Raw genomic sequence first — 13,178 nt, 5'->3', positions numbered from 1 at the left:
TTTTTTCTTCAACTGAAAATGGCGCATTTTGTGCCTGATAAAGTGTTTCTGCGGGGAGTTATTGTTCATTGCTTTAACATGAAGAAAAGTGCTACCGCAAGTCATCATATTTTAGTGGAAGTGTTTGGTGACCATGCTCTAGCTGAGCGAACGTGTCAGAAGTGGTTTGCACGGTTTAAAGGTGGTGATTTCAGCTTGGAAGACCAAAAGCAATTTGGACAGCCAAAAGAATTTGAAGATGAAGAATTGAGAGCATTGCTTGATCAGGATTCGTGTCAAACGCAGGACGAACTTGCAGAAGCATGTGGAGTTGAGCAAACAACAGTTTCCAAACGTCTCAAAGCCATAGGAATGATTCAAAAGATGTCTTATTGGGTTTCACATGAATTGAAAAGAAAGACGTTGAAAGAAGAAAAACCGTTTGCGAATTGCTGCTTCAAAGACAGAAAAGGAAGGGATTTTTGCATCGAATTGTAACTGGTGATGAGAAGTGGATTCATTACGAGAATCCTAAACAAAAAAAGGCCTGGGTGAAGCAAGGTGAACCAGGTCCTTCACAACCGAAACGAGATATTCATTGTGCAAAGGTTATGCTGTATATATGGTGGGATTTGAAACGTGTGGTGTACTATGAACTTCTGAAACTTGGTGAAACTATTAATGGACACCGCTATCGACAACAATTAATGCGTTTGAAGCAAGCTCTGGCCTGAAAACGACCAGAATGGAATAACAGGCATAATAAACTTATTTATCAAGATGATAACGCTCGACCACATGTCGCAAAACCGGTCAAAACCTATTTGGAAAATGTCGGATGGAAAGTGTTACTCCACCCGCGATATTCACCAGACACTGCTCCGTCTGACTACTACTTGATCGATTGCATGAATAACGATTTGATTGGACAGCGGTTCACTTCTTCAGAAAATATCGAAAAATGGATCTTTGATTAGATTGCGTCAAAAGATGAGGAATTCTTTTGACACGGAATCCGTAAATTGCCTGAAAGGTGGGAGAAAGTAGTGGCTAGCGATGGACAATATTTTTGTTAACGTATTCATTTACTTTGTTTTTGAAATAAAGCTTCAATTTTTATTAAAAACCGCACGAATTAATTCCTAGACCAAATAAATAAGTGCAGTCTAGTTTAGCAGTGTGTTTATTTTTTGAAGTTATCAAAGTAAGCATGTTTTGAAGGAAGACTGGTTACATTATTATGACAAGATGTGCGTGTTTTTTATATTGGCCTATTGTCACTGTTATATTCTTTGACCTTATGTTTCAGACAAGAAGTAGAACGTCTTAAAGAAAACTTGACATCCCAAGCCGAACAGCTTCAGAAGTTGTTAGAAAATGAAAAACAAGAAGCAGCCACTTTAGAATCCGAATTGAAATCTCAGCAAGAAGCAAGCGATAATCTCAGAAAGAAAACCAATGATATTCAAGAAATTTTAAAGGAACGTAACAAACAGATAAAAGAGCTGGAAAAAGAGGTAAGAATTATGTAAATACGTTGCATTTTATTTTCACGTTTTGAAAAATTACTGTAATTAATAATGTAACCAATATTTTAATGGTAATTAGTATAGTGAAGAAAAAAGTGAAGAGAAACCGTATAACTCAGAAACTACTCGACTCTCAGTAATGCAATTTTAACCACTTATTACTGCATAACTATCGTCTATTTTGTGCAAATTTTGAATTCTTCACTTCTGTCCTTCCTGAGATATTTATTTGATGGTGAAAATACACGATTTTTGAAAATTCGCAATGTTTAAAAATTTCCAAAAAAAGTCAAGTATATAGTTCTCAGATCTGAAACTTGTTTAGGACGTTGTCTATTATTTAGTCTCTATGCAGAAAAAGAATTGAAGGTGACTCTCATTTATTTCGTTTCAAAATGTACATTCCAAAATTGCAATTTCTAGGTTCCAACCTCAATGTTCAGAGCTTCTTTTCTCGACGTTCTGAAGCACGTCTCAATGTGTACAGAACACAGACTATTGTCCATTAGATTATTTTTCATATGGTTTTAGTTTGAACTCGTTATCTTTAAAACCTAAAAAATATATGATGCTAAATAACCACAAAAGTGAGTATATTTCTTTATTTCTGGTTTAAGGACTGAAAAACATTGATATTAAAAATTGTCAGTTCAAATCTACTTATTTTTATTATTTGAAGATTTTTGTTCAATATTGTAATTGAATTTCTAAATTTAATCATATTTATAAAGTTTCATATATTTCAAAGCATTATGATAATATGTGGATTATGGTCTCATCCCTTAATGTTTTAACCGTACAAAATTAGTTAATAATGTCAGCAAATCTCCAGCATAACGATATGCTTGGATTTCATTGTTTCTGTTCTTAAATGGAATTAATTTCCCATAACATTCATTCTCTGATACTTTAAATAAATTTGAAGTAGATGTATAGTTTGCAAGCTTTCTTTTATTTTTTACCTCTAATATTAAATGAACATTAATTGTACTGTTTCAGTGTACAATGGCACCTTCCTCAACAGCAAATAAATATTAATCAAGTACAATATTTCAACGAGTAAAAATCATAATGGGAGGAGCATACTGAAAGTTGTGAGCAACATTTTTTCACAACCGTAATCTTTATTTGTAAGTGAAACCAAATATATCATCTCAATCTACAGACCTTTCTTTCACTTTTCCACATAGTCTCCGCTTTTTTGCACGCATCTTTCCCATCGTCCTGCAAGTTTGAAAATACTCTTACGGTAGAATTCTGTTCCAGCTGCCCGTAGACAATGACGCACTACTTGCCGAATATCCTCCAGTGTCTCGTAGCAATGGCCTCGCATCTGTTCCTTCACAAAACCGAAAAGATGGTAGTCGTAGGGTGCCATCTCGAGGCTGTAGGGAGGTTGTGGAAGTGTTTTCCCACCCGAATATCCTGACCTACTTCATAGTGGCACGTACAGTATGCGAAGGAGCATCTTCCTGCTAAAGGATCTTCTTTCCAGGATGTTTATCACGCAAGGCACGACAGAGCTTCAAAAGTGTCTGGATGTAGCGGGAAGAATTTATGATTTGTCCAGGCCAGAAGAAAGTCAACCAGAATGCAATCCTGTGCATCCCGGAAGACGCTCCTCATAACTTTCCCTACAGATTGCACTGCCTTTGCTTTCTTCTTCGGTGTCGAATTCAAGTGGAGCCATTCCATACTTTGTCGTTTTATTTTAGGTTCATAATGATGGAACCAGCTTTAATCTCCAGTCACGATACTCGTCAAAAATTCATCACCTTCATGTCGAAATCTTTGAAGAAAGGTTTGGGCAATGGTTAGTCTCTAACGTTTGTGGCTCTTGATTAATAAAAGTGGGATCCAACGGGCACAAACCTTCCGATAACCTAAGCTGTGAATCATTTCTTGCACTGCATTATGTTCAACACCAAGTTTTGCAGCGTTTTCATTCACAGTGATATGCCTATCTACCCTAATAAGCTCATCAACCCTTACCTTGTTGCATTCCATGGAGGCAGTTCGAGAGCGCCTGATGCGAGGCTCATTTTCGATACCCATGTTTCCATCCTTAAAATGTTTCACCCTCCTCCTAACACTGCTGGCACTCATGCACACATCTCCATAGGCACGCCACAGCCTGCAGTGAATTTCAGAAGCAGATTGATCCTCTTTAACAAGGAATTCAATCAAAGCACGCTGTCAAAACGAAACATCGCTGAACGCCAGTTTGGAAATCCTACCTCTGGGCACGTGCTAGCAACAAATAACGTCAACGTCTGTAAAGAAAGAATCAAAGGTCTGTAGTCGTCTGTATTTGGTTTCACTTACAACTAAGGATTACGGTTGTAAAACATGTTGCTCACGATTTTCAGTATGCCCCTTGTACATTGTTTAAGTTAGAACACTATTAGCATTTGAAAGAAGAGAGATACATGCTTAATCCACTTAGTCTCAATACAGAATAAACTCTCGGAGGAAGAACTGGAATTAAACGAAGTCTTTAATGTATCACAGTTGTTCCTTTTAGGATAATGTAGACGGATGATTAATGAATGCTAGTTATTATTACATAATTCGTAGAATGAAAGTGTAGGAGAAGCGGAAAATCCCAGACAAAATTTACGGATATGATGTTGTTCATTACAAACTTTCAAACTTTCATTACAAACTTACAAAATTTTTAAAGCAAATCTAACAATATAGTTATTATTCAAATTTACAAAATTATGCACTTATTTAGGTTTAAATTTATGAGATTAACCTCCAATTCAATTCAATTCTTACAATTAACTTGATTTCCAGTTTTGAAATTTGCACAAAAGTTAATTATTCCACACCATCTTTTACAATTTGAATACTGAAAGTGAATTAATCCCCGTCAAGTATAATGTGATTTTAATTTCTGGAGAAAATGATATTTATCAAATAAAGTAGGTTTAACTAAACGAACAAATACTCGCTTACTACTACTTTAATAAAGCAAATTACTACGCCACTTTTTCCTTTTAAATTCACTGTTATTTAATTTATTTTTAAATACATTCAAACTATTTAACACAACTGACTTTAATTCATTCTCTTAATTTGTTCCAAAAATTGCGATATTTAAAATAAAAATAAAATCTACGCATGTAGAACTTATAAAGGGCAGTTAAATTGCTTCAAACCAGGAAGAGAACGACAAATTGTCGTATAGTAATATTTCTACAACACTTTTCTATAAAAAAAAAATCTTTACTGGTTACAAATGGTAAGTGTTCGTCTTTTTTTAGTAGATGATTGGTTTTTAGAAGTAGTGTCTTAGTTTTGCACAAACTTAAAGAAACGAATAGCTGAATATTGCATTGCTTGTCAATAAAAATTTAGTTGAAACAAGAATTCTGATAAAATTTGAAGAATAAAATTTTCATTTGTAATTATTGAAGTTGAGAGTGTTTGTATCTATTTGGTGTTTTTCTTTTTAATTCGTTGAATAGCTATAAGTCATAGCATGAGCATTCGTGGAATTTAATTAAAATTTCAGTTAACATCATTGAAAGTAATTTTACATTTGTCACACGAGAAAAACGTTCATTACTAACAGTAAAATATTTGGTGAAACCTTAGAAAATTTCAGTATTCAAATTTTGAGAGAATGTACACATTTATTAAATTGTAAATTTCTAGTTAGACCTTGTTATATGTTATTCCTATTGAGACCATTAAAATCAGCAGTTTTTAAGATCTAATTTGATTTCCATCCCTAAATATTTCTGCACTATAGAAATAACTGAATAAATGAAGGTGTGAGAATATTCGTGTCCTTTTCCTTTGCTTTTTTCTTTCTTTTTTTAACAGTTTCTTACAGCAAAGACCACATCGTCAAGAATCAAGTCGCTTGTGGTTCAAACTGTTTGACCAATTTTTTCTATGCGACTTTGCATGGTGGTCAACCTGAAGTGTAACAGCGAGAAGTACAACAAAATTTAGACTACTGAAAGAAGCATGAATTCGGCAGACATACGTTGCCAGCACGAGTGGAAGAGCGGAAGCACAAACTAGCTCCCCTCTTCCTCTACATCAACACGAAGACATCCGAATTCACTTCTCCTCCCACTACAAGCAATACAGGAGCAACATTTACAGTTTTTTTAAAAATCTTTTTCCAGAAACCTTCTTTTCACTATAATTTCAAAACTACAAATTCTACCTGTGACATATTATATTTATATATATATCATTTCAAAGCTCTTCTTAATCTCTATACAATCATCGTACTATCTTTCATCGTTCTATCTTTTGATATCAAAAAGGTTTTAGTCCATTTCTTTTCTTTACTTTTCTGCGTTTCCTATCGGCTTCAGAACATCTTAATGCAATTCCTATTCGTTGGAACGTTAACCGTTACATGTTCTGGGTTAATTGTAAGAAAGTGAAAATTGCGTGAATAGTGTATAAAGACATCATATATCTTTGATTTGTGAGTCTTAAACATTACTAATCGTATTATGGATAACAAATTGACTCAGCTAGCTCACTGTGATCAAGAGACGGACAAATAGAATTCTGCTATGTCGAAGTAAAAAGCTCATAGCCAAATGACAAAAACATCTTGCAATGGCAGGAGACTGCGTCGAAAAATAGCACATTTAACTTCAAATTATATCTGATAAGGTATATACATTAATCTGTGGGGATACTTATTGCAAGCTCTCGAATTAGCGTATTTCACATTACGATTACAACATTTAGCAGGTGTTTTAAGGTCAATTCTAAAGGAACAACGTCTTAACCTTCTTAACCTTTGAAACATTCAGTGAAAAGTATTTTAAATTCGGAAAAAAAAATACAGAAACTAACTGAAGTATTCTTAACGTTAACGTTTAGTAATTCAGGACATTGGAAACGTATTAGGTATCGCAAATGAAACGCATCTATGGAACATAAGTTAGAAGAACTTCAAGAGTAATAGGGAGAAAATACACTCAGGAAGCAAATGCAATAGAAAGACAAAAATGTATAATAGAAAGTTCAATAACACATTAGTTAAGGGATCTAAACACCAAGGATAAATTTTACAATAAAAAAAAAACTGTGGGAATAGAAATTAGGAAAGTGTTGGATTTTTCGTGTAGTAAAGACATTCTTAATAATTGATCTTTCAAAAGGTACCATCTCCTACATAATATACATATTTTAATATTTTTCGTAAAAGGCAAATCATACAAAAGATGTGTGCATCGGAATAACAGTTCTTTCTTTGAGAGTTTATTCTGTACTTAGGCAAAGTAGATTAATAAAATATAAGAATTTCGAATTCTAACAATGTTTTTCTAATTTGAATAATGTATTATGAGTTTTACTTGTTGAAATATTGTACTTGGTTGTTATTCATTTTCCTTATTCAACTTCCAATCACCTTTGCGTTGAGCTTGCATCACATCCAATTGTGCATCAATCTGCAACTAAAACTAATGGACGTTCCTTTTTACTTGACTTCGATTCAACATGTTGTTCTCGAGTTAGGGCTCTTGTTACATTTTCCCTACAAATTTTCAGTTTTCATAGCGTTGAAAGGAAGCATTTCTACACCCAGATTGATCTATACTTTTTGTTTTATCTTGGTGTTAGGAATCACCTCCCAAATGTTGTCGGTGTTGTTTAGAAATACCCTGTTACACAAAACTACATTCAGCAAGTACATAGTTATTTTAGCTCATTTGTTTTATTTCATTCATTTATTAAACAATCAAGACTTTTATTATCCTGTCACCACGGCATGGCGCGTCCTCAGGTTGCGGATCGAGGAGAAGGCCTCTAGATATAGAGGTTAGCTGCGAATATACTGAATAAGCAGTCGCGGACAGCCGACTAGGAGTGGTCCTCCAGCTTGGGGGTTTGGGTAGGGCTAACAACCTCATCCTGTAAAAAAAAAGCACTTGTTCAGAAATATTCACAAAAGCCTCGGACAAGGACTGATAACTTGGCACGACCTCAGCAAAAGAAAATGGACATGAGATTTGGAACATGGAATATTAGGAGTCTTTATAGGACAGGCGCGTTAAAATCCGTAACGAGGGAATTAGAGAAATACAGGATGGACGTAGTAGGACTTCAGGAAGTTAGGTGGGAAGGAAATGGATCTGAGAATTCCGGAAATTTTACGTTCTTTTACTGGGAAGGAAATAAAAATCACCAGTTAGGAACAGGGTTTTTCGTTCATAAACGTATATTACCAGCAATTAAACGGGTTGAATTTGTTACCGACAGACTTTCTTTTATTACTCTTAAGGGACGGTGGTGTGATATTATTGTTTTAAATGTACATGCCCCAACTGAAGATAAGGATGACGATATAAAAGACAGTTTTTACGAAGAAGTGGAACAGATATTTGACCAACTCCCGCGATACCATATGAAAATTCTATTAGGGGATTTCAATGCGAAGGTAGGACGAGAGGATATTTTCAAACCGATTATAGGGAACGAAAGTCTGCACAAGGAAAGTAATGACAACGGTGTTAGACTCGTGAACTTTGCAACATCCAAAAACCTAATCGTGAAGAGTACAACGCGACGATCGCGACGTTCATAAATACACTTGGACATCACCAGACGGGAAAACACATAATCAAATTGATCACGTTTTAGTAGATAGAAGAAGACAATCTAGCATAATTGATGTCCGGTCGTTTAGAGGGGCTGATTGTGACACTGACCACTACCTGGTAGCAGCGATAATACGAGAGAGGTTATCGTTGAATAAAGGTAATATTCATTGTCCGAAAACGGAGAGATTCAATTTAAACAAATTAGAAGAGAGCCAGGTAAGAGAGGAATACCAAATTGAAGTTTCGAATAAATTCTCGGCTTTAGAAGATTCGGAGTGCACTAGTGTTGAGGATACCTGGATTGAAATTAGAGATAGCATTAAAATTTCAGCAAAAGAAAAATTGGGACACGCGGAAATACGTAGGAACAAACCATGGTTCGACCAGGAATGCATAAAACTAGCAGAGAAGAGAAAACAGGCAAAATTACTCTGGCTACAAAATCCGAATGAAATAACTACACAAAATTTCGCAGATATCAGGCGGGAAACTTCCAAAACTTTTAGAACAAAGAAACGCGATTTTCTGAAAGCTAAAATTAAGGAACTTGAAGATAATAGTAAAAATAAAAACATCCGGGACATGTATAAGGGAATCAACGAATTTAAGAAAGGCTATCAACCTCGTGCTTATATATTAAAGAAATCTGACGGTACAGTTTTCACTGACACGGATAGCATCTTAAATAGATGGAAAGATTTCTTTGACGATTTGCTTAACACGCAACCAAAAACTAGTGTGCGTGGAGAAAAGGAGATACACACCGCAGAACCGTATATTCCAGAACCCAACCGAATAGAAGTAGAAACCGCTATAAAGAAATTAAAGAAACACAAATCTCGGGTGTAGATAAAATTCCGACGGAGTTAATTTTAGCTGGAGGCGAAAAATTGTGGAACAAGATACACAAACTCATTCTCCTTATCTGGAACAAGGAAGAATTGCCACAAGAGTGGAAAGAATCAATCATTGTTCCAATCCACAAGAAAGGCGACAAAACTGACTGTAATAATTATCGAGGCATTTCTCTTCTGTCAACATCCTATAAAATCCTTTCAAATATTCTGTTAGCAAGACTGACCCCATACGCAGATGAAATTATTGGAGATTATCAGTGCGGATTTAGACGAAATCGATCAACTATCGACCAAATATTTACCATTCGCCAAATACTCGAAAAAAAGTGGGAATACAATACCCCGGTACATCAACTATTTATTGATTTTAGAAAGGCTTACGACTCGGTTAGGAGAGAAACATTATACAACGTTCTTACAGAACTTGGAATACCGAGAAAGCTAATTAGATTAATTAAGATATGTTTAAATGAATCCCAAAGTAAAGTCCGGGTAGGAAATTTTTTGTCCACGAGCTTTCACGTCGAAAATGGCCTGAAACAAGGAGATGCGCTGTCGCCATTATTATTTAACTTTGTTCTGGAATACGCTACAAGGAAAATCAAAGATAGCAACCAGGGCCTACAGTTGAACGGTATTCACCAGGTTATGGCATATGCTGATGATGTAAATTTAATAGGAGATGATAGGAGAACAATAGAAAGAAATGCAGAGATCTTATTAAACGCTTGCAGGGACATGGGTTTAGAAGTAAATGCAGAGAAAACTAAATACATGGAAGTGCGTCGGGACCGGAATACAGCAAATTATGGATGCGTTAAAATATTAAATAATACTTTTGATAAAGTGGATACTTTCAAATATCTAGGATCAATATTAACAGAGGAAAATCATATTCACGGAGAAATTAAATGTCGACTAAAAGCAGGGAATTCGTGTTACTATTCGGTTCAAAATCTCTTGTCGTCGCGAATTCTGTCAAGGAATTTGAAACTTAAAATATACAAAACGATAATCATGCCTGCTGTTCTGTATGGCTGCGAAACATGGTCGCTTACTCTGAGGGAAGAACATAGACTGAGAGTATTTGAGAACAAGATCCTGAGACGAATATTCGGACCCAAGAGGAACGAGAATGGGGAATGGCGGAAACTTCATAACGAGGAACTACATAATTTATATGGTTTACCCAACATTGTGAGGGTCGTCAAGTCTAGGAGGCTTAGATGGGCGGGTCATGCAGCTAGAATGGAAGAAAGTAGAGACGCTTTCAAAGTCTTGACTGGAAGACCAATCGGAAAACGACCATTAGGAAGACCTAGGCGCAGATGGGAGGACAATATTAAGATGGATCTCGCAGAGATTGGAATACAGAGTAGAAACTGGATGCAGTTAGCTAAGGATAGAAGTCAGTGGAGAGCTTTTGTGAACGCGGCATTGAACCTCCGGATTCCATAGGCCATAGAGTTAGTTAGTTAGACTTTTATTATAGAAAACTTAAGAGCAACATTTATGTAGATAATTAATACTTGCTTATAATGTAAATTCCTGTTGTTGTATTGTTTTATCTTCTGAAATATTGTCTTCTTTGTTCACAGGTAAAGAATGCGAAGAAAAACTTAACCAATGAAGTAAAGAAAAGTGAAAAACTGACTTGTCAATTGGATGAACTAAATAATCAATATTCTGAGCTGCAACGCGTACTGCAGGATAAGGAAGATGAAATTGACAAGTTGAATGACGAAAAGAAGGAACATGAGAAAGAAATTGAGAAATTAAAGAAAGAAAAAGAAGAAACGAGTCAAGAACATGAGAAAGAAAAAGGATCATTGAAAGTTAAATATGATGCTGATATAAAGGTAATATTAAAAACATTTCATTCTATGCAGCCACTTTCAAATTTTCATTCATTTGCATCAAAGATTTCATTAATTGTAAATTTACTGTTGATTTTATGTTTAAAAGTCGATTTTATATTCCAAGTTTTTGCTGAAATAAATAAATACGAAAATAATCTGAGTAGATATAAATGCATAAAGAAAAGAAACTCTTATATGAAACACTGTATATAAGGTTAAGGAGGAGAGTTTTTCATTACATAAAATGAAGAAAATAGCTTTGAGAATACAACAACTACTGAAGTTGAAATGCTGGAGGAGTCAAAAAAAAAAAAAAAAAATGATGAGGTACGTAAGAATTTACATTATATATTCAATATGTACACATTCAACAACAATACGTGTGTTTAAGCAACGTTTTCCGTTCTCCTGAAACTTCGACAGAACATGCGGCATAATTGTCTACACAATGCGTTCCTTCAGATGTTGGATACTCTCAGTCTTATCTGCATAGACTACTGTCTGTTGATGACTCCGAAAGGCAGAAATCTACCAGTGTCAGATCTGAAAATCGCGATGGTGACTCAGCAGAATCACGTTGACTTATTCATGTGTTAGAAAGCTGAGCATCATCCAGCCATTCATAAACAAGGAGATCGTAGTGAGGCGCGACACCTCTCGGTTAAACTATGAAGGAGAATTCCCAGCCTCATTTAACATGCTCAGAAACAAGTCTTCTCAGAAAAAAAAAAAAAACTTACAGTTTTCTGCAGTAAGAGTGTTTTCGATGAATAACGGGAAAATTATTGTCTGTTCTAAATCCCACATTACATTTTGATCTTATCCTCTTCCTACATTTTCTAAGAATCTGGCCAATCAAGACTTATACCACTTCAACATCTGAAGTTTTATTTGTTAACTTCCCCATTAACGTGAAACAACTCGTTATGGAACGAAATTCGATGCAAATCAGTTGATGGGGCCGTGTACTCAATCTCAGAATTGTAGTCGATGGTTAGGGTCATCCTCATTGAGGAGTTGCAACATTTACATTTTGCATGGATGTCATTTCTCCTTATGCACAACGCGATACACATACGATTGGCGTACTCCGTGTTCATCAACATACGACACGATCATTTTATTAGGCTCTTGCACACACCTGCTGATACACTGGTTTATATCCCTTGATCTGTGCAATATTCGATCTCCCGCTATATGATTTGGCGTACACGCTAACATCCTCTTAAATCGATGTACCAATTTTGCCACTTCTTGATGTGTGATAGGGGATTTGTCTTGGTCTCTGCGGTTAAATTCCTTTACTGGACATCTTTAACTGCTACTTCTATTTAAGAAAATCATTTCCACTCTTTCGTCTTGCATTATTATCTTTCTTCACGTATTCGGTTGTACACAGTGTTCTCAAACGAGAAAATTCGTATGTAATCTGATTTTTTTTTATTCGTCCTGTATTTTGGAGAAAAGAGATCAAAATAAGAGGAACATACATTCTTTAGAAATACTGTAGATTAGTTTATTGTTACTTTTAGAATATTTAATCCTTGAAATTTAATTCTTGTTCTGTCAATAATCTGAGAAAGAAAAAATGAAATTTTCCAAGATATTAGCTTAACCTAGACATCAGGAAGAAGTAACAACTTCCGCTTCACTTCTTTCAAATATCAAGAATTAAATGAATTCTTAAACTGCTTTCCTAAACCTCTAAATAATGGACACTGATGAAGCGTGATTGTTTGTCCGTAAATGAGAGATACCCGATACAGAAAGTTTACCAAATTTAGACTACTCACATCATACGGTAATGATATGCGGTATACAGTAAATACATAAATGTAAATGTAGGCTAATATTGAATTACTTTTTACTTATGGTTCTGATTACTAGGGGATAAGAGAATCACTCTATCTAAAGAAATAAAAGTATCACTGGGGTTGCAGGAGAAGATACAAGTGTAAAGGAGAAGGGCAATGTTTATCAGAAAAAAGAGAAAGTTCCGCATAGAATTTTTGGTAATGTCACTGTCTCTCGACAATTGTTCCTACTTATTCAAGGTTTTTCTACCATTCTCACTACAAAGTAATTTACTATGGAGAGAAAAGAATTATTTCAAGTTCAGCCAGGATCGGCCCTATGCAATTTGCTGCCCTGTGCAATAGCATCATTTGCCGCCTCCTGCAATAGTATCATTTGCCATCCCACTTTCTCCAGAAAGAATGCATCTTAATCCTAGAATACAGAGAGGAGTGCTTTGGCACCCCCAATTATTTGTTTACCTACAGAAGTCGTACTGGTCGCTCTGGGTGCTGTGCTTTTTCGTATTCTTTGTTGAAGTCATAATTTACTATTATGTTTGCGGGTTTTTAT

The 13,178-nt window shown here is 35.3% G+C and overlaps 1 protein-coding gene across 2 annotated transcripts in view; it reads left to right on the top strand.

The window, feature by feature from the left end:
• The window catches only part of LOC145680784 (uncharacterized), a 101,108-nt gene that overhangs the window by 64,689 nt on the left and 23,241 nt on the right, over positions 1-13,178 (top strand). For both annotated transcript variants that reach the window (XM_081751789.1, XM_081751788.1), the window contains exons 9-10: positions 1,289-1,496; positions 10,551-10,811. In XM_081751789.1, the coding sequence (XP_081607915.1) occupies positions 1,289-1,496; positions 10,551-10,811 (469 nt within the window). The remainder of the gene's footprint in view (positions 1-1,288; positions 1,497-10,550; positions 10,812-13,178) is intronic.

This window comes from Thermobia domestica, chromosome 3 (genome assembly GCF_964235325.1).
Source record: "Thermobia domestica chromosome 3, izTheDome1.hap1.1, whole genome shotgun sequence".
Taxonomy (NCBI): Eukaryota; Metazoa; Arthropoda; class Insecta; order Zygentoma; family Lepismatidae; genus Thermobia; species Thermobia domestica.
The sequence above is the reverse complement of the archived record's forward strand: the minus strand, read 5'-3'. Positions and strand labels throughout refer to the sequence as shown.